Here is a 22,217-nt window from a genome sequence, read left to right as displayed (position 1 = left end):
TCTGACCCTTGGCTTGACTCTTGACCCTGATACTGACTCTGACCCGGGATTTCAATCTTCTGCCTCTAGTCCTGCCTACCTTCCAATGGAAATGCAGAGACTGAACCTACCATGACAGAAGCCCAGTGGCTCTCCAGGCTGAGATTCTCAGAGGGCGTTTATGGGAGTTCAGTGCCCTACTCCCATTCCTAAGGGATTTGGGTACCTAACTGCCATTAGGTCCCTTGGAAAATCTTTCCTGAAGTGCTGAAGCCTTCCCATTCTCACCGGTACCCAGCTCCCCTCCTCCTGGAGCTGATGTGCTCCCAGTCACTGAGCCAGCACTGCCATGTCTGGCATCACAGGGTTCTGCCTGTTGGTAGGTGGTAGCCACTTCCTCTGGCCATAAGTCGCCTCTCTCTGAGGAGAGAGCCCTGCATGGAGCAGAGCTGTCTAAGGCACCTGGGGCAGACAAGACACTGTTCCCTGAAAACGACCCCCTCAGGACATGCCCTTGTCGTAGTCAGTTTTGGGGATGCTCATTGTAACAGGTCCCCTCTCTTTAAACGGCTCTGTGCCGTTGGCAGCAGTAGAGCAGCTGGTGCCCTGCAGGACCACAGGCTGGGTCTTTCATTGACCACTGTTTGACAGACCCGACCCCAGGAACAGCCTCAGTTCTGTGTGTCCTGGCAAACTCCCAGCTGGGTCTGGACAGTCCTAGTGCCCCTGGCTTGTGAATCCACCTATTCGTTTGCCCAACCTTCCCGCCTCCCTCAGCTCAGTGAGCCTGGGGCTGCTGCTTTGCCGGAGTTGGTCCCAGCCAGGCATAGCCCAGATAAGAGCTGTGAAGATGTTCCTGGGGAAGTGTCTAGAGGTCACCACTGGGGCCTGGCCATTTGTGCCCAGCCTGTGTGCGAGCAAAGAAGGTGGTTGGTTTGCAGAGGGCTATGATGGCAATAAGCACAATTTCTGGGGTGGCAGATTTCCCAGGTTTACGTCCCCATCTATGCTGCACCAAGAGTTAGTATTTTTATTGTCCAAACATTTATTTTGGTCAAAAATGGCTTTTTTAATATAAAAATAATATATTATATTTAACCAATTATATAAAAAATTGGTTAAAATTGTATCTCCACTCCACCTGATGCCCAGTTAAAAACTCCATGATGGGAACATGGTTACGGCCTCCTACCTCCCAGGTCTTTCCACTTAAATGGACAGCACCAAGTGAGATTTTTCAATGGAGGTTTTCAACTTAGTTTTATTGGAGGCTGATTGTTTAAATCACCCAGGCAGCTTGGAAAACCTCAGGCTAAGTTATTATCTAGGAGTCTCTGCCTATATTTGTGAAAATAACATATTTACTGACTGCTTTGCTCAAGGCTTCCTTGACCTCTCTGTTTCTCAGGCTGTAGATGAGGGGATTTACCAGGGGAGTCAGGACTGTGTAACAAAGAGAGAACACTTTGTTCAGGTCTCTCAGTGTATCGTGTTTCAGTAACATGTACACAATGATTATGGTTCCATAGAAAATGGTCACCACAGTGAGGTGAGAGGAGCAGGTGGAAAAGGCCTTCTGCCTCCCTGTGGTGGAAGGGATTCTCAGGATGGTGGCGATAATGCAGATGTAGGACATCAGGGTTAGTAGGAATGGAGGCAGGGTGAATACACAGGCTAGTATGAAATCCAGCAATATGATCAAGTATGTGTCTCCGCAGGAGAGTTTTATCAATGGGGTGGATTCACAATAAAAATGGTCAATTTTATTTGGGCCACAGAATATTAACTGTGATATAAATAAGACAAAGATGGTAATAGCCAAAAAACCATTGAACCATGAACCAGTAACCAATTGGAGGCAAACCCTAGTATTCATCAGAGCTGAATAGTGCAGGGGTTTACATATCGCTAAATACCGATCATAAGACATCGCCGCTAGGAGATAACATTCCATACATGCCAGAGAACCAGAGAAATATAGTTGTGTAAGGCAGCCACTGACTGAGATGGTTCTGTCTCCAGTCAGGAAACTGGCTAGCACCCTGGGCAGGATGGTGGAGGTGTAGCAGGTCTCCAAGCAGGAGAAGCTCCCCAGGAAGATGTACATGGGGATGTGAAGGTGCTGATCAGCCACAACAAGCACCACAATGAGGATGTTTCCAGCCATGGTCGCAATGTAGATTACTAGGAAGAGCAGGAACAGAAGAATGTGCAGGTCAGGGAGATCCCCAAATCCCAGGAGGGTGAATTCCGTGATGACTGTTTGATTTCTCCAGTCTGTGTCAGCCATTGGTTGAGTCTCTGGGAACAATTAAAAAAAACTGCCATTGAATTGGAAGAACACAGAGTTAAGTTAACCATGTCTCGTGAATTAATTTAATAAATATTCAGAAAATCCCCTTCTGCTGGTTAGAGGCTGAAATGTTAAGGCTAAATGTAGACTTCAGAGCAAAGTGCCAGGAGTTTCAGTCTGAGAACAGAACACTGGTATCCATGCCAGAGTTTATGCTAGAGTTAGAGATGGGGGATTAGCGATGACAAAATGTAGTGTACAAATCCCAAATATGTTAATTCAAAAGTGGAGGTGGCATAATGTATCAAGGGATGAATGGTTAGTTATTCTTGATATATGCCAGAGAGAATCTGGTGAATAAGATTTTAGTGTACAGTGCTGCTACACCTAATCCCAAATCATAGATGGATGAAACATTTACTAGGTGGAGGAATTTGAAGTGTCAGGGGGTGGGGGTGTTTAGTTATTTTAAGAATATTAGTCATTCATTTTTAAAGCACCCTTCTTTGGCCAAGTCGTCCTTTATCACAACACTGCAGATGAGTGACTCTACACCCCACCGGGAGACATTCACTAAAGGAAGAGTGAAGGTTAATGCATTGTGTGAATGGTGCGGTAAGGTTAGGGAAACAGTCCCAAATATATCTGGTCAATGCTTTAAGACTACAGAGGACCATATTGGAAGACACAATAGAATATTGAAAGCTTTGATTGACAAAGCCAGTAAATTAGGATGGAGGGCATTAGTAGAGACACACCCTTGAAATAAAGAAAAAATGTACAGAAGCCAGATGTAATTGCTGTAGAAGACCAGTATAGTTGCTGTAGTGGATGCCACAGTCCATCGGGAAGACAAGGCTGGTAGTTTGGAGGTAGCCCACAGGGATAAGATGGAGTACTACTCTGAGCTGGAAGAGGAAATTAAGAAGATCTCTGGAGGCAAGGTCATACACTTCTCTGGGTTCATAATTGGGTCATGTGGTAAACAAAGCGAGGGTAGTGATGTGTTACCGAAGCCTGTGGGAATGGGAAAAAGCAAGCATTTTAAGGAAAATCATTGTAGGCTTGCATTGTATGCCACTGCTGATATGCCGGCCCTATTTAGTGATAAGTAGTGATCCCAGAAACCCATTCTGTGCATCCTACTATTCCTCATTATGTCTCTTTAGTTTCTCCATATCTTAAATTTTATGAGACGTTAGTAGTTTGTGCTATTGTTTCTAATGGCTACTATTTTACCTGTCCTTTGAAATATATAGATTGGTTTTAACATTTTAATAAATACATATTACCTAGGTTTAATAATCCATTTAAAATTATTTTTATCAGACTTGGATGCATAAGCGCTGACTCCGTGGGTGCTCCAGGGCTGGAGCACTCACGGGGAAAAATTGGTGGGTGCTGAGCACCACATCTATATCCACACGGGGCTCTGGATCAATAAAAGGTTGATTTTTTTCAGAAATCATAGGCACCCATTTATAGTCCATTCTGTCGCATCATTGGTTCTTTGCCTTTGTTTACTAGGCACACAATTTCAAAGCGACAATCCTGGTTGTGCTGCCATGATCCAAGGCGTGCCATTTCCTCCAATTCTTATAAAAATTTATATCAGTTCAGCTGGTGTTATTTCCTTTTCTGATGATTTTCTGTATTTTTCTTGGAGCATAAGATTGTGTGTGTGTGTTTTTTGTTTTTTTTTGCACATAGAGTTCTAATAGTCCTTGATCTTAAGTCCTTGCTTCGGTTGCTAACTTGCAACACACACATTCATGTCAGGCACGCATCTATCATACCAGGCCTCGATGACCTATAATATATTAAATGGATATATGAATCATAATTGTGTGTGTGTATGTATATTGTGTATGTGTGTATATCCCAACACCTGCACAAATGTAGCCAAATGCCTCATTATCTAATTAGTGATGCGCATGAATGGGTGAATGAGATTCCCACTGTTCCTACGTACAATCTAGCGAAACCACAGCCAAGGGAATGGGCTTGGCAGAATCAGCAGGGAAAGTGCCTCACCAGGTAAGTGAAAAAACTTATAACGGTAGTGGTATTTTATCGGCAGCCTGGATGCCTCCCACTTATTCTATATCTATCATGTCTCTTCAGTGTCCCACTAGAATCAAGCTCAACAGGGTCTTCTTTCCCCACTGATTCTGCCAAGCCCACCGCATTGATTCAAATGCGTTTGCCAAATCAATGGGCACAACAGCAATTTCATCTCCATTCTGCTTAACTCCCTTAATCAAGTTGTCCAGAATGGATACGTTCTCTTCACATCCAGGACCGGAGAGAAAACCTTTGTCTATGACACATTTTAATTGCACTAGTGAATCATTTAGCTAAAATATTATTATCTAATCCACACAAATCCTATAGTTAAAGATCTCCAAGAAGAGAGTTTAGCTAACTTTTCAGGATCCTGAACCTTTGGAATTAAAATAGTCCTGTTTTCCTTTAAAAATATCCTGGGATTTGCATATTTGAAAACCAAAGGGTTTTTTGTTGTTGTTTTTTGGGGTTTTTTTGTAATATGAGAATCCAAATGTAAAAGGCCCCATAAATCATTAACCATAACCCTATCAGTAGCCGAGGCACTAATTTTACAAATGGTTGCAAAGCCTCTCTAGCTTCAACAGTAAAGATCGGACTTATCAATAAATTATTGTCCCGTTTCTCTGCTGGACTGTCGGTGACTCTGTCAAGACTGCTTAAGTGCCTAACATGTTTACACTCTGGGCAGTGGCTTGGTGCAATCTAAGCTGAGAACTCACAACCAATAAGAGGTTGTGCCCTGGGTTTTAACTGTCTGTCCTGAGGTTGGCAACCCCATTCCTGCACCAAGACTGGAAGCATCATACTCATTGCTCAGGGAAGTCATTGAGATGAAGGGCTTAACTAGATTCCAGAATAGATTAGATATTCCTGCTGGCCATATAAATACCCAGAGTTACCATGATTAATGGCAACAATAGTTTTGGAATGGATATTAAACCTCATGTTCTGGGGGTTCAGCCAATGTCTAACTATTATAGACCAACATGACGTGTGTGTGTGTGGGGGGAGATTACCCCACAACTGCTGCTGCAGTGTACTTAAATTTGCCTGTGAAACATCTAGTGCTGACGACTCTTGGAGAAAGACACTGGACAGGATTGCCCTTGGGTCTGATCTAGTCTGGCAATTACTGCATTACCATGTTCTCTCAAGTGATAGAGAAACCCAACATTCCAATTTGTTCCAGAACCGACTATTTTGGTACTTCAGCCTCTGTCAGGCTGTTACCTGGAAAACGTTGACCTGGCTTAGGTGACTTTGTAACACTTTTTGGTGCAGATCAATACAAAGAAATCATTTAGGTTGTCAAATTATCTATGGGACCTAAACATTAATACTCTCCTGAATAGGAAAACAGGACACCCAGTTCCTAGGTGGCTTTGAAAATCTCAATCTTCACCCCTCTGCAATATCTATAACTTGCTACAATGAGGCTGCATGAAATATTCACAAAGCACCTTCATGCTTCAGTTTGGAAGGTGGTATAGAAATGCAGTCAGGAAGAGGGGGTTCACCTGTAACCAGAGGATGGCTGAAGCTTCAAGCAATGAACTCTTCTTTCTCAGTGTTTGGCAGCCTGGTGTCTGTTTCCACCACGGAAGTTCTTGGATGTCATCATTTGATAGAAACTGGATCTTCTCAGCAAAGACATGTGCATCTACCTGAAGGGACAAACAACTGCTGTCATCTATGTTAGAACATGCTCTTCCCCCTCTGTTTAAACAGTCCAGAGGTCACCTCATATTTGTATCCTTCTCCACGGCAGGCTGCATTTCCCCTGATTCCACCTCCAAAGGGGCTGAGCCTGGGGAGTTAGTGCTGAGTTTTCTGTGCAGACAATACAAACAACTGTCCTGATGCAACCAGCCTCCCATGCCCAGAAGAATCATCTGTCTGCTCCCTGCTGTCTGAGGTCATTGCTGTGCATGGCTGAACTGTAACGCCGCACCCATGGAGTGCATGGCCCTACAGAGAGTGACTCTGCTCAGTAATCTTGGCTCATGTCAGGTGTCCAACTGCTGTCGTTGGAACCACTCCCAGGGTAACAATGGCTAAGCTGAGTCAGGTCTGCTGCATTGGGCGTTGAAGCCGAGCAGTTTCACAAGTGCACTGGAAACTGAATGTAAAGTAAATTTCATCCATAGTTTGCAAACAAGAGATTTGGCTGGAAGGAAATCTCACACTCACACTCACCCACCCACCCCCAATGGAAATATTTCTCCCAAGGAAATTTGTTGTTAATTACAAATATATCTTTAGCAATACTCTGACTCTTCCACTGAGCGGGGGCAGAACTCAACGTTGTGTAGGTTGGTTTCTCACTGGAGGAGAATCCAGTGATGGGGAGTTTGGGTAATTTCCTAGTGAAGTTGTTTATTTTTACACTATATACACCAGTCCTGGAACAGAGGTGGCCACAAACAGGCTGGGAATCCTCCTCTCAGGGATCTCAGCCCATATGGCAGGAGCAGGACTAGGGTGCAAGGACCTTTCCCCACAAAATACTTTCAGCCCAGGACACTAAGGATGAAAGCTGGGTCATCACCAGCTGGTGGGAGCTGGGCAAGGCAGGGTACTTCTGTGTGACCTCTCTGACGCGTGTCGCTGTGCTTCTCTCTCACGCTTTTGCATCATGAATTAACTGTTCATGCATTTTTGATGCAACAGCCCTCTGGGCTGTATCCGGATAGCTACTGAAATAGCTTCTCTATGGTTCCAGTGTTGTTCCTGGGACGTGCCCTGTTACTTGCCTGACCATTCTGTGTATTGGATTCTCATTTCTGAGAGATTCCTGCCTCTCCTGAAGGAGCAGAAAATAAATCATTTGAAACGGGAAAGGAAATGCCCCAGGACTGAGAATGCTGGACTACTAGGGTTATGCACAGGGCTGAATTTTTGGTGAAACCCTATTTTAAAGTAAACTTCTTAGGTGTTATGATCTTTGCTGTGGCCAATGTTCATCCCAAGCTTCATGAGGAGTTCTAAAATCTGTAACTGTAATAGTGCCAGAGAGATTGCAGGGATGGTAGTTGGAAAGGGTTTTTTTATCAATGGGTCCTTTTATATTCAGCTCTTCTGAGCCCCTCCCTGGTTACAAAATGGAACCTGGACATCTGTAGGCCACCTGACTAATCTCCCCTATCCCTGGTCTTACTGACTCTAGATATGGCACAGGACGAAGTATTCAAACTGGCGTCCTAAGTGGAAATATTGGAGGTGGTGAAAAGCAGCTGTAAGTCACTGCTGCGGGTTTGTTCCAAGGTAACTAACCAGTGGGCACATCATGGTCATTACTACGCTGCAAGGCATCACAAGTTGGAATGTCATAGGTTGCATATTTACATGGATATCAGTCATGTCCAGAGTTCTCGTAATGAATGGCAACCAGAATTCCGGACGGGATGTTAAACCTCCTGCTTCAGGGTTTAAGCTAATCTCCAAGTGTTAGAGCTCAAGGTGAGAGCTATATGGGGGGCAGGGCAGGTTATCCCACATCCACCTCCTGTGGGGTTCTTCCACCTTCCTCTTACACATCTGGGTCTGGCCACTGTCTGACAGGATACTGACCTAGATGAACCTAGTGTCTGATTTGGTCTGGCAATTCCTATGTTCCTATGGAAACCGAATAGGGAAATCTGGGGTCATTCTGCTCAAAGATACTGGTCTATGCTTTGTCTGAGTATCTGAGTTCTGAAATACTTGAATTAGATAGTAGCAGAACAGGTCTCCTGGTTCCCCCACGCCCCACAGGGCCAGCTCACTAAACTACAATGGTGACCTCAGGTCCTCTTGTATCAACAAATCAGCACACCAGTCGCGTGCGCCGTGCAATTTGAAGTCGTGCTTCCTTAATGTGGCTGAGGTCACCATGGGAGTGTTGTGTTGGAGTGCACGTGTGACAAAGCTGGGGTGTATATTGAACTTTAGTGTCAGTTGGAGATTGTCTGCAATGCTGGGGGTAAAACACATCACCCTACCGTGAGGCTTTTGCTGCTATGTGAATGTAGCTAGTGATGTCAGGGTGTGTGTGGGGGGGGGTGCTTTTTCCCTTACCTTCTGATTTCCATGCTTTCAAGATATGGGATGGCAGGAGCATGTCCTGATGCAACCTGTACACAATTTTTTTGTTTTATTCCATTCTATTCTTCCACCTATACCACACCCATCACCATGGTATATGACTAGGCTGGGCAGAATTACATTTTGATTTTTTTAAATAATTTCAATGGATAATATCAATGTTTGTATTTAAGCATTATATTTTTTATTTGTATTGATTTAAATTTTCACTCTTCCCCAAAATTATGGGGTTTGTGTGTGTGAGAGACTAGGGGTGTCAAACGATTACTTAATGACAGACACTGAGATTCATGAAATTAAAGCTTTATAATCATTAAAACACAAATTGTCACCATCATATGTCAAAATACACAAAGTCAATATTCTTAAATCACATTCTAATATGTTCTCAAACAGCATTTTTCTTACTTTGTCAGTCTGTAAACTTTGTTGATGGAAATGTTTTTTTTTTTTTTTGCCGGCTCATGTGTACAGTGAAATCGATCACCGAAGCTTACTGAAAAAAAATCTAATCCTTCCGAGCTTTCATATGAGCAGCTTGTGGTTCTTTGATTTTCTCTCCATCTCCTCAGGGAAAACACTTTTGTGCAGATAATATTTTTACTTATTTGTGTGTCTAGCTCATTTTAACCTAACCCTCCCTCCCCTAGTTAGGTAGAATTTTTTGAACTCAGGAAATTATTATATTTCCCAAGAGCTGTCCTCAGGGCCTCCTTCACTTCTTTGTTTCTCAGGCTGTATATGAAAGGATTGGCCAGGGGAGTCAGGACAGTGTAGAAGACAGAGAACACTTTGCTTAGGTCTTTCAGCCTATTGGTTGTTGGAAACAGATAGGCAACAATTATGGTCCCGTAGAAAAGTCTCACCATGATGAGGTGAGAGGAACAGGTGGAAAAGGCTTTTTTCCTCCCTGTGGTGGACGGGATGCTCAGAATGATGGAGATGATATAAATGTAGGATGTCGCAGTTAAGAGAAATGGGATCAGAGAGAAAATCACAGACAGCATAAAAGACAAAACTTTCATCAGTTGAATGTCACTGCACGTGAGCTTCATCATTGGGACAAAATCACAAAAGAAATGGTCAATTTCATTGGGGCTGCAGAAAATTAACTGACACATTGATTACGTTAAAAGAAGAACAGGAGGACTTGTGGCACCTTAGAGACTAACAAATTGATTACGTTGATACGATACCGGAGAGGAATCCGCTTATCCAAGACCCTGCTGCTAGCCAGAGACAGGATCTGCCATTCATAAGGGCTGAATAGTGCAGGGGTTTACATATCGCTAAACACCGATCGTAAAACATTGCTGCTAGGAGATAGCATTCTGAGCATGCCAGAAAAACAAAAAAAGTAATATTGTGTGAGGCAGCCGCTGAATGAGATGATTCTGTCCCCAGTCAGGAGACTAGCCAGCAGCCTGGGCAGGATGGTGGAGGTGTAGCAGGTCTCCAAGCAGGACAAGTTCCCCAGAAAGAAGTACATAGGGGTGTGCAGGTGCTGATCAGTCACAACTAGCGCAACCATGAGGATGTTCCCAGTCATGGTCACAATGTAGATCACTAAAAACAGCAGGAAGAGAAGGAGCTGCAGCTTGGGGAGATCCCCAAACCCCAGGAGGATGAATTCTGTAACAAATGTTTGGTTTTCCCGTTCTGTGTTTGCCATTGAGTGTAGCTGCTGCAACAGAAAGAAACCCAAAATATAATTAGTGTTGTACTTTAATGAAGCATCATAAATTTAATTCCAAAATGGTTCAAACTCATGCTTTCCCCACTGGTCATTAACCCAACTGTGTCTAGAAGCTGAAGAGGAGGAGTTGGTTTTCATGCCATGAAGGCTAGTGACTGAAATGCAAAATTGATACATATACATGGAGCTTAGATGTAGCTTATACCTAGTGGAAAGATAAAAATTTATTGGATTCCAAACAGGTCTTTGGCTAGATTGAAAATTTAAATGGGTAAGTGGTAACCTAAGTTCATTTCAACTAGGGCTCTCAAGCGATTAAAAAAATTAATTGTGATTAATAGTGCGATTAAGCACACTGTTAAACAATAATAGAATACCATTTATTTAAATATTTGGGATGTTTTCCATATTTTCAAATATATTGATTTCAATGATAACACAGAATACAAAGTGTACAGTGCTTACTTTATATTTATTTTTTAGAAATATTTGCACTGTAAAAAAACAAGAAATAGTATTTTTCAATTCACCTAACACAAGTACTGTAGTGCAATCTCTTTATCATGAAAATTGAACTTAGAAATATAGAATTATGTACAAATATAACTGCATTCAAAAATAAAACAATGTAAAACTACAGAGCCTACAAGTCCACTCAGTCCTATTTCCTGTTCAGCCAATCGCTCAGACAAACAAGTTTGTTTCCATTTGCAGGAGATAATGCTGCCCACTTCTTATTCACAATGTCACCTGAAACTGAGAACAAGTGTTCACATGGCACTGTTGTAGCTGGTGTCACAAGATGTTTACATGCCACATGCACTAAGGATTCATATGTCCTTTCATGTTTCAACCACCATTCCAGAGGACATGTGTTCATGCTGATGACAGGTTCTGCTTTATAAAAATCCATAGCAATGCAGACTGATGCTGGTTCATTTTCATCATCTGAGTCAAATGCCACCAACAGAAGGTTGATTTTCTTTTTTGGTGGTTTGGGTTCTGTAGTTTCTGCATCGGAGTGTTTCTCTTTTAGGACTTCTGAAAGCATGCTCCACACCTCATCCCTCTTAGATTTTAGAAGGTGCTTCAGATTCTTAAGCCTTGGCTTGAGTGCTGTAGCTATCTTTAGAAATTTCACATTAGTACCTTCTTTGCATTTTGTCAAATCTGCAGTGAAAGTGTTCTTAAAATGAACAACATGTTTTGGGTCATCATCTGAGACTACTATAAAATGAAATATGGCAGAATATTGGTAAAATAGAGCTGGAGACATATAATTCTCCCCTAAGGAGTTCAGTCACAAATTTAATTAAAACATTCCTGTTTTAATGAGCATCATCAGCATGGAAGCTTGTCCTTATGTTGGCTGAAGCATGAAGGGGCTATGAATGTTGAGCATATCTGGCATGTACCTTGCAATGCCAGCTCCAAAAGTCCCATGCGAATGCCCGTTCTCACTTTCTGGCGTACATTGTAAATAAGAAGTGGGCAGCATTATCTCCCATAAATGTAAATAAACTTGTTTTTCTTAATGATTGGCTGAATGAGAAGTAGGACTGAGTGGACTTGTAGGTTCTTCAGTTTTGCATTGTTTTGTTTTTGAGTGCAGTTATGTAACAAAAATCTACATTTGTAAGTTGCACTTTCACAATGGAGATTGCACTACAGTACTTATATGAGGTGAATTGAAAAATACTGTTTCTTTTATCATTTTTACAGTGCAAATATTTGTAATAAAAATAATATAATATTAAGTGAACAGTGTACACTTTACACTTCTGTGTTATAATTGAAATCTATATATTTGAAAATGCAGAAAAAACATTCAAAAATATTTAATACATTTCAATTGGTATTGTTTAACAATGCAATTAAAACTGCAATTAATTGTGATTAATTCTTTACATTTAATCTCGTGGGTTAACTGTGATTAATCCACATCCCTAATTTCAACCAATAAACAAAGAAAATCTGCTTTTTAGTGAAAGACTTGAGAATCTCAGTGAATTAGCATATGAAAGAAAGTACCTATAATGGGAGATGATTTCTGATGGCTGAAGGCTCTTTAATCTAGCAGAGAAAGGCAGGGCAAGATACAGTGGTTGGAATCTAAAACTAAATTAATCAGGCTAGAAACAGGGTGTCTATGTAGCTGGGAGGGTCATTCGGTATTGGAAACCCAGGAACCCGGGAAGTGACATATGACTCAATAGGCTTCTCAAGTCTGTTCATTTCTACTGAGATGGGAGTTTTTGTTTTTTAATTATATTTACTTCATATAAGGAATAAAATCTCAGGACAGAAAAGACATTTTACATACCACCTAGGATGGGATTGTTTCCTGTTGCAAATATATTAGTGGTCTGTCCAGGTTAGCTTTAAATATGACAAGCAAGTAGCTTCCACCTCTTCCCTTGGAGATTATTTCTCAGGCCAGTATTGTAGATCTCTGTTACGTTTTTTCTGCCCTTTATTCCTAAAATTATGCTTTTTAGTCTGCTGGTTAATTCATCTTTGCATCCTGCCCAGGACTGTCCCTTACTCTGTGTTTGTAGTTTGCCCAACACAATGGTGCGGCTTTCTTGGTTGGCTTCTAGGCACTAATGTAATAAGAATAATAAGAAATGTGCATACTGCTATCAGGTCTCTTCTTGTCAAGATTTGTTGAGAACCTGGGCTAGCTGAATCATGCAGATATGGAAAGAGAGGTGATTTTGTTAGAAAATTCCATACAATAAAATCAATGTAAAAGACAACCTTCAAATCACCACAAAGCTGCCACTAGTGTTGGTCATAGTTTATTCACCACAAAAGTTGTTTCATGTTGTCATAGGTTTCCTTCATATGGACTGCATGACCAACTGGAATTGATGGCAAAACATTGCCATTATGCAGTAAAACAGCGTTAAGACTCGTCTTCGATGAATCAATGAAGAGTCTCCACTCATCTGGATCGTGAACGATGTTGAGGGCTGCCATCACACCATCAATGTTGTTGCAGGCTACAAGATCATCTTCCATGAAGAAGAATGGGACAAGATCCTTTTGACGGTCACGGAACATGGAAACCCTAACATCACCTGCCAGGAGATTCCACTGCTGTAGTCTGGAGCCCAACAGCTCTGCCTTACTCTTGGGTAGTTCCAAATCCCTGACAAGGTCATTCAGTTCACCTTGTGTTATGAGGTGTGGTTCAGAGGAGGAGGATGGGAGAAAATGTGGGTCCTGTGACATTGATGGTTCAGGACCAGAAGTTTCATCCTCTTCCTCTTCCTCATCTGACTCAAGTGAGAATGATTCTGGTGCATCAGGAACCGGCAGTCCTTCTCCGTGGGGTACTGGGTGTATAGCTGATGGAATGTTTGGATAATGCACAGTCCACTTTTTCTTCTTTGACACACCTTTCACAACTGGAGGCACCATGCAGAAGGAACAATTGCTGGTATGATCTGTTGGCTCTCTCCAAATCATTGGCACTGCAAAAGGCATAGATTTCCTTTTCCTGTTCAACCACTGGCGAAGATTTGTTGCACAAGTGTTGCAGCATATGTGTGGGGCCCACCTCTTGTCCTGATCTCCAATTTTGCAGCCAAAATAAAGGTGATAGGCTTTCTTAACCATAGTGGTTATACTGCGCTTTTGTGATGCAAAAGTCACTTCACCACAAACATAGCAGAAGTTATCTGCACTGTTCACACAAGTACGAGGCATCTCTGCTCACTTTGGCTAAACAGAAGTGTGTCCCTTTGCAAAATCAAACACTGACAAATAAGAGAGCACGACACTGTATGATTTCTAGAGCTGATATAGGGCAATTTGTTCAGCAGAGTGATGTAAACTTTGTTATGATTGCATCATCCATGACTTCTAGGAATAACATGATGCAATTCATATCATGGATGACGCAATACCAGCTTCAGATTGCATCATTCATTGTTTTGCCTAAAAAGCAAGTACTGTCCAAACCCAGTCATAGATTTATTCATAGATCCAGTCAAAGATGTATTTTAGTCATTTCTGGTTAAATTGAGATCCCTTCCCTTTATAACTCACTTATCCTCTGACATTCCCAAGTCAAGGGTCGTATATACTGACCCAATAGCATATCTTGAAAACTAGAGCCAATCAACAATTTTAAGCATCATTTTCGTTCTCAGTGACCCAGAATTAGTAAAGTTTGACTACATTTATTTCAGAAGCATTTTGGCTGGATAGCAGTGTTATCAGCCCTTTCCTCTGCTGGAGGCCATCCTGCTGTACTACCATAGCTGATTTTATCTAATATCTCCACATAATCCTGTTCAATCTCATTAAAGGGGGATACAAGATTTAGTTTTGTCTGGTTCGCCCATAATAATCTGTGCTAATCTCTTCCTACCCTTGTCAAATACCCTGTGATCAAATTTATATCTAGCTTTTAGTGGCATATCTCCTAACTAAAACTGTTGATTCTTCCTATCCATTCTATTTCTTGTACCTCTTGCCTCATTCTCAATATCTATATCCTGCTTCTCTACTTGTTCAATTTCACAGGCATCCATCAATGATTTACACGTTTCTTCTCTCATACCCCATCCAACTGATGCAATTTGTGATGTTCTCAACTGTTGTTCTATCTCATCTAAACTATTTAAGATTTGTGCAGCATTTCTTCCCTGCCTACACAATTTGGACACCCTGTAACCATTGGATGTTCTTTTAAAAGATTGTATCTTCTTCTCCCAAGGGCCTGGAACGTATAACCAGCTCCCTCGCCACCTAGGAGACCAGTTGCTATATCTTCCCTAACCCTCTTTTTGGCTAAATCTCTTCTCTTATCTGAAATTAGTTTATTAGTTTTGGTCTTCAATTCATTTTCAATACACTTATTAATATTCCTTATCCCAGCATTTTTAACCTCTAGCTGAAGTAAGAGTTCAATTTCCAGATCTGTCCACACATGTGAACGAATAGCATTTCCTTCTATCTAACTTCTTTCCTTTGCTAATTCGTTGCTGCTGAATACCTATGCCGAGTATGTTGACTTAAACCAGATCTGGAAAGCAGACTCACAGAACAAACGGGTGAAACCCCTTTCCAAACTGGCTGCCTCTTTAGGTACACACTTGGGGTAGTGGCATGTGATGTTATGAAAATGGGAATGCTTGCCATATTTCTGACACATGACTCTAACAGCCATGTGTTTGTGAACAACGTGCATGTTCTTAGCCCATCTAACGAAGGTTGCTAACACCTTAGGACATATTGGGGAAATATAGCACTCTACGGGATATTCTAAATAAAATATCCCATCCTTTTTCACACTGCTACTCTCTCTCTAATCTGGAATATTAAAATCAGTATGTAAAATAGTATCAAAACATCCAGCCTCAATAAAATATGGATCTTCAAATGAATCCAAATACTTATAAAAACAAGGCTTAAAGTGATTCCCTTCTAAATTGCTAAAAAGGCTATTAGTAAAAAAATGTAAAAATATTAAATCAACATCCCTCATCTATCCAGCCTTATTCCTCCAATACAGCATCATCTCCCCAGAGGAGATCACATGCATCCTCTTCACGAGTCACTCACACACGTAATAATTCCTCACGAATAAGGACCACAACCTGAATTAGTCCCCTCACACATTTAACACTGCTAACTGGGGCATCAAAGCAAGCAGTGGGGGCATTCTTAACCCAGTCCAGCTCCACTCCACTATGAATCTCAATATTCAGATTCTCCATAATTAAGAGAGAACCCTTCCCAGTTCCATTCCCAGAGACCATTCCCAGTGGGAATCTATCCCTTAGCAGGGGTAGGCTACCCTTACTGGGGAGGGGGGCCAATTTTTGCCCCCCAACCCTTCCATAATGTGCAAAAGATGCCCCTCATGGCTTGGTTTGTGCCATTCTCTTCCTCACCAATTACCCAGTCAACCTCCTCCCTGGGGTACCTAAAGGGAGGGGACACAATCTCTTCAGAGTGTCCAGACTCAACAACTGAACAGGGTCCAGGGAGAAGAGGGGACATGATAAAAGTCTGTACAATGATGACTTGCAGAAGGTAGAATGAGCAACTTCTATTTTCCCTGCCCCTCACTGCAAGAGCCAGGGGGGCATACGGTGAAATTAAAAGGTGGGGAACTTGAAACCTAAAACTTAAATTTTCACATAGGTCACTGTAGGATTGGCTATGAGCAGCGTCTTTGGTGTGAGACCTAAAGCGCGATGGACCTGGGCTAAGTCAGGAGTGACCTGATTATTGCTCCGATTCTTGTCATAACGGGCCATCAATCAGAGACACGCTCACCTGGGTGGCACGACAGAGCGGCACAGCCAAGGGGACTGTCGGTGACTCTGTCAAGGCTGTTAAAGTGCCTGAGGTGTTTGTACTCAGGGCAGTTGGTTGGTGCAATCCAAGTTTAGAATTTGCAGCCAATGAGGTGCCCTTGTTTTTAACTGTCTGCTTTGAGGTTTGCACTCACACTCTTATCCCAAGATTGGGAACATCACTCTCATTGCCACGAGAAGTCATTGACATGAAGGGCTGAACTAGATTCTAGAAGTGACTTGATATTTCTGACAGTCATATAAATATCCAGCATTACCATGTTTAATGGCAACCAGCATTTTGGAATGGATGTTAAACCTCAAGTTTGGGGGGTTCAGCCAATCTCTCTTATAGACCAACATAACACATGTGGGGCTGGGAGATTATCTCACAACTGCTACTGCAATGTACTTACATTTGCCTCTGAAGCATTTAGTGCTGATGACTCTTGGAGCAAAACACTGGACTAGATGGCCCTTGGGTCTGATCTAATCTGGCAATTCCTATATTGCTACATTTTCCTGAAATGATACTGAAAAACCCACCATTCCAATGGATTCCAAAACTGATTCTTTAGATATTTCAACCTCTGACAGGCTGTTACCTGGAAAACATTGACCTGGCTTAGGTGACTTCGTAACACTTTAGGTGAAGGTCGATACAAATACATCATTTGGGTGGAGGTTGTCAAAATATCTATGGGATCTGGACATTAATTCTAATAGGAGATTAGGGCACCCAGTTCCTAAATGGCTTTGCAAATCTCAATCTTAGCCCCTCTGCAATGATTATAGCTTCTTTATTCCCTGATGGTTTAGTGGACCCATGGATTCTCTTGCAACCTTCCTGACTCAGAGTGAAACAGTTTTTGTTATTTACTTTTAACTGAGACAATTTGTTCTTCAAATTCCCGCTCATCCTCCTAATTTGGTTCTTACACTTTACTCATATTTCATGCCATTTTAACATTCCTTTCTATCAGCTTCACTTGTTCATTTCCATTATTCTATTCCAGGCATCACCCTATTTATCCTGAGCCAGCTCCCCAGCTGGTGTAAAGGTGAGGCTAAGATGGCTAATATTCACAAATATAACATTTGAACCAACAGAATTTGGTTCGAAAACAGATATTACCTTCTGTCTCTAACATCCTGGGACCAACACAGCTACAATAATGCTGCATGCAATATTCACAAAGCACCTTCATGCCCCTGTTTGGAAGGTGGGATAGAGAAACAGTCAGGAAGAGGGTGCTCACCTGTAACCACAGGAGAGCTGAAGCTTCAGTTGATGAGCTCTTCTTTCTCAGGGTCTGGGGGCCAGGTTTCAGTTTCCACCACTGAAATTGTTGGATGTCATCATTTGGTAGAAACTGGATCTTCTCAGTAAAGACCCATGCATTCACCTGAATGGATGAGCAGTTGCTGTGCACTGTGTTAGAACATGCTCTTTCCCCTCTATTGACACTGTCCAGTGGACTCCTCATACTTGTATCCTTCTCTGTGGCAGGTTGCATCTCCCTTGATTCCATCTCTGAAGGGGCTGAGCCTGGGGAGTTAGTGCTGTGTTTTCTGTGCAGACAGTACAAACAAATATCCTGATGCAACCAACCTCCCATGCTCAGAGGAATCGCCTGTCTGCTCCCCACTGTATGAGGTCATTGCTGTGCATGGCTGAACTGTAACGCCGCACCCATGGAGTGCATGGCCCTACAGAGAGTGACTCTGCTCAATAATCTTGGCTCCTGTCAGGTGTCCCGCTGCTGTCAATGGAACAACTACCAGGGTAACAATGGCTAAGCTGAGTCAGGTCTGCTGCATTGGGTGTTGAAGCCGAGCAGTTTAACAAACACACTGGAAACTGAATGTAAAGTAAATTTCATCCATAGTTTGCAAACAAGAGATTTTACTGGAAGGCAATCTCTCTCACACTCCCAAGGAATTTTGTTGTTGTTATCTACAAATGTTTCTTTAACAATACCTTCTGTTGAGTGGAGGCAGAACTCAGCATCTTATAGGTTGGTTTCCCATTGGAGCAGAACCAGTGATGAGCAGTCTGGGTAATTTCCTAGCGTAACTTGTTTGTTTACACTATATACATCAGTCCTGGAACAGAAGTGGCCACAAACAACAAGCTGGGAATCCTCCTTTTAGGGATCTCGGCCAATATGCCAGGATCAGGAATAAGGTGCAAGGACCTTCCCCCACACAACACTTTCAGCCCAGGATGATAAGGCTGAAACTGAGTCCTCACGAGCGACTGGGAACTGGGCAAGGCAGGGTACTTCTCTGTAAAACCTGCAAGTTCCAACACCCGATTGCCACTGCAAAACATTTTTACCAGTGGTGTGAAATATCAAAAGAAATGGTCAATTTCATATGGGCCACAGAAAGTTAACTGAGCCATTATGGACACAATTATGTCAGTAGCAACAAAGTCACTTATCCAAGATCCAGCTGCTAGCTGGAGACACAATTTGCCCTTCATAAGTGATGCATAGTGCAGCGGTTTACACACCACTATGTACCGATCGTACGACATCACAGATAGGAGATAACATTCTGTGGATGCTAGGGAAGAAACAAAATAATATTGCATGATGCAGCCACTGGCAGAAATGGTTCTGTCCCCAGTCAGGAAACTTGCCAGCATCCTGGGCAGGAAGGTGGAGTGTAGCAGGTCTCCAAGCAGGACGAGTTCCCAAGGAAGAAGTACATGGTGGTGTGAAGGTGCTGATCAGCCACAACTAGCGCAATGATGAGGATGTTCCCGGGCATGGTCGTGATGTAGATCACCAGAAACAGCAGGAAGAGGAGGGTCTGCAGCTCTGGGAGATCCCCAAATCCCAGGAGGAGGAACGTGGTGATGGATGTTTGATTTCTCCATTCTGCATTTGCCATCCAGTGTATCTAGGGGAACTGAAGCCAATTCTTCAATATAAAAATAATACTGAAGTGAAATTTGAGGGACATGGTAATCAATATAACTTGACAATATTTTAGAGCCAAGGTCCCATGAGCCTCCCAGACTAGGGAGATTTTTTGTCGGGGCAGTTCTCTGGCTGTGCTATTCCGCAGATCAGACTAGATGGTCACAATGGCCCCTTCTGGCCTTGGAATCTGTATCTGTGAATCTTAATGCCTGAAATAGAATATTGATAATCTATGACCCCACCACAATTTGGAGAAGATAAATTTAAAATTTACTATAGGCTCGTCAATTAAATCCCACAACCTAATTCTATTTACCTAATGGCCCTGTAACTAGATCTTTGAGTTTTCAATAGCACTGAAGTAACTAAAACCCTTAGGAGAATTTCAGATCTTAGCCTGATAATTTCATTATCTCATCATCCAAAGAAAATATCCATTGATGCAGAAACCTGCCACCTGTTTAAAAAAAAGCTGCTCATTGTTTTGTCTATTGAGGTAACCCACCTCTTAGGGCAAATCAAATTGTTAAAAAAAAAAATGCCAGCCAACTTCTCAATAATGCCATGATGGAAATTCAGCCTTGCAGTAGAAAAATCTTGAGTTGGGCTGGAGAAATGGAGAAGATAATCTCCTCATGGATTGAAACTAGGAGAGGAGTGATGGTGAAATGATTTTATTCTATGACAATTGAGACCACGGAAATAGATAATGATTCAAATTTCAACCTGAAGGAATGAGAGAGGTTTGTTTACCTGATGTAAAACAAAGTTGAGTCTCTGTGATCTTTGGACTCAGGAATTTGGAGATGAGGCTATAGGATTCCTAGGCCTGGTCTACACTACAATTTTACGTCGAATTTAGCAGCGTTACCTCGATTTTAAGCCTGGACCCAGCCACATGATGAAGCCCTTTTTTTCTGCTTAAAGTGCTCTTTAAATCGATTTCTTTACTCCACCTCTGACGAGGGGATTAGCGCTGAAATCGGCCTTGCCGGGTCGAATTTGGGGTAGTGTGGATGCAATTCGATGGTATTGGCCTCCGGGAGCTATCCCAGAGTTCTCCATTGTGACTGCTCTGGACAGTGCTCTCAACTCAGATGCACTGGCCAGGTAGACAGGAAAAGGCCAGCAAACTTTTGAATCTCATTTCCTGTTTGGCCAGTGTGGCAAGGTGCAGGTGAATGCAGATCTCATCAGCAGAGGTGACCATGATGGAGTCCCAGGATCTCAAAAGAGCTCCAGCATGGACCGAACGGGAGGTACGGGATCTGCTCGCCATATGGGGAGATGAATCCGTGCTAGCTGAACTCCGTTCCAGTAAACAAAATGCCAAAACATTAGAAAAAGTCTCAAAGGGCATGAAGGACAGAGGCCATAACAGGGACACAAAGCAGTGCCGCATGACAATTAAGGAGCTAAGGCAAGTCTACAAAAAAAAAAAAAAAAACAGAGAGGCAAACGACCGCTCCGGATCAGAGCCTCGAACATGCTGCTTCTGTGATGAGTTGCATTCCATGCAGCCACCACTACCCCAACCCTGTGCTTTGACTCCGTCAATGGAGAATCACGCAACACGGAAGTGGGTTTTGGGGACAAGGAAGATACCACACAGCAAGGAAGCAGAGAAACTGGTTTCCCCAACAGCCAAGATATGTTTTTCACCCTGGACATGGAGCCAATAACCCCTGGACCCACCCAAGGTGTGCTCCCAGACCCTGAAGGCGGAGAAGGGACCTCTGGTGAGTGTATCTTTGTAAATATTACACATGGTTTAAAAGCAAGCATGTTTAGTGATTAATTTGCCCTGGCATTCGCGGCCAGTACAGCGACTGGAACAGTCTGTTAACGTGTATGGGGATGGAGCAGAAATCCTCCAGGGACATCTCCATAAAGCTCTCCTGGATGTACTCCCAAAGCCTTTGCAAAAGGTTTCTGGGGAGGACGGCCTTATTCCGTCTGCCATGGTAGGACATTTTACCACGCCAGGACAGTAGCACGTAGTCTGGAATCGTTGCATAACAAAGCATGGCAGCATATCGTCCTGGTGTTTGCTGGCATTCAAACAACGTCCGTTCTTTATCTCGCTGTGTTATCCTCAGGAGAGTGATATCATTCATGGTCACCTGGTTAAAATAGGGTGCTTTTATTAAGGGGACATTCAGAGGGGCTCATTCCTGCTTGTCTGTTTGGCTGTGCCTGAACAGAAATGTTCAAGGAAAGTGTGGGCCCCTTACTGAATGAGGGAGGCAACCTAGTGACCGAGGATGTGGAAAAAGCTAATGTACTCAATGATTTTTTTGCCTCTGTCTTCACGCACAAGGTCAGCTCCCAGATTGCTGCACTGGGCAGTACAGCATGGGGAGAAGGTGACCAACCCTCTGTGGAGAAAGAAGTGGTTCGGGACTATTTAGAAAAACTGGACGTGCACAAGTCCATGGGGCCGGATGCGCTGCATCCGAGGGTGCTAAAGGAGTTGGCGGGTGAGATTGCAGAGCCATTAGCCATTATTTTTGAAAACTCATGGCGATCGGGGGAGGTCCCAGATGATTGGAAAAAGGCTAATGTAGTGCCCATCTTTAAAAAAGGGAAGAAGGAGGATCCGGGGAACTACAGGCCAGTCAGCCTCACCTCAGTCCCTGGAAAAATCATGGAGCAGGTCCTCAAGGAATCAATTATGAAACGTTTAGAGGAGAGGAAAGTGATCAGGAACAGTCAGCATGGATTCACGAAGGGGAAGTCGTGCCTGACTAACCTAATTGCCTTCTATGATGAGATAACTGGCTCTGTGGATGAGGGGAAAGCAGTGGATGTGTTATTTCTTGACTTTAGCAAAGCTTTTGATACTG

General features: G+C 42.8%; 1 protein-coding gene and 1 pseudogene across 1 annotated transcript; both read right to left on the bottom strand.

Moving 5' to 3' along the window:
* Positions 1–1,303: 1,303 nt before the first annotated feature.
* Positions 1,304–2,272, bottom strand: LOC135975104 (olfactory receptor 6N1-like). Its single transcript, XM_065565145.1, has one exon. It carries the CDS (start codon positions 2,267–2,269, stop codon positions 1,304–1,306), a length of 966 nt encoding a protein of 321 aa, XP_065421217.1. The 5' UTR covers positions 2,270–2,272.
* A 6,803-nt stretch (positions 2,273–9,075) lies between these two features.
* On the bottom strand, positions 9,076–10,097 carry LOC135975175 (olfactory receptor 10A7-like; annotated as a pseudogene).
* Between the last annotated feature and the right edge of the window lie 12,120 nt (positions 10,098–22,217).

This window comes from Chrysemys picta, chromosome 13, assembly GCF_011386835.1.
Source record: "Chrysemys picta bellii isolate R12L10 chromosome 13, ASM1138683v2, whole genome shotgun sequence".
Lineage (NCBI taxonomy): Eukaryota > Metazoa > Chordata > Testudines > Emydidae > Chrysemys > Chrysemys picta.
This window is presented reverse-complemented; position numbering and strand designations above follow the sequence as displayed.

Coding starts and splice junctions, on each gene's coding strand:
- LOC135975104 (XM_065565145.1), bottom strand. CDS start 2,269: ATGGCTGACACAGACTGGAGAAATCAAACAGTCATCACGGAATTCACC.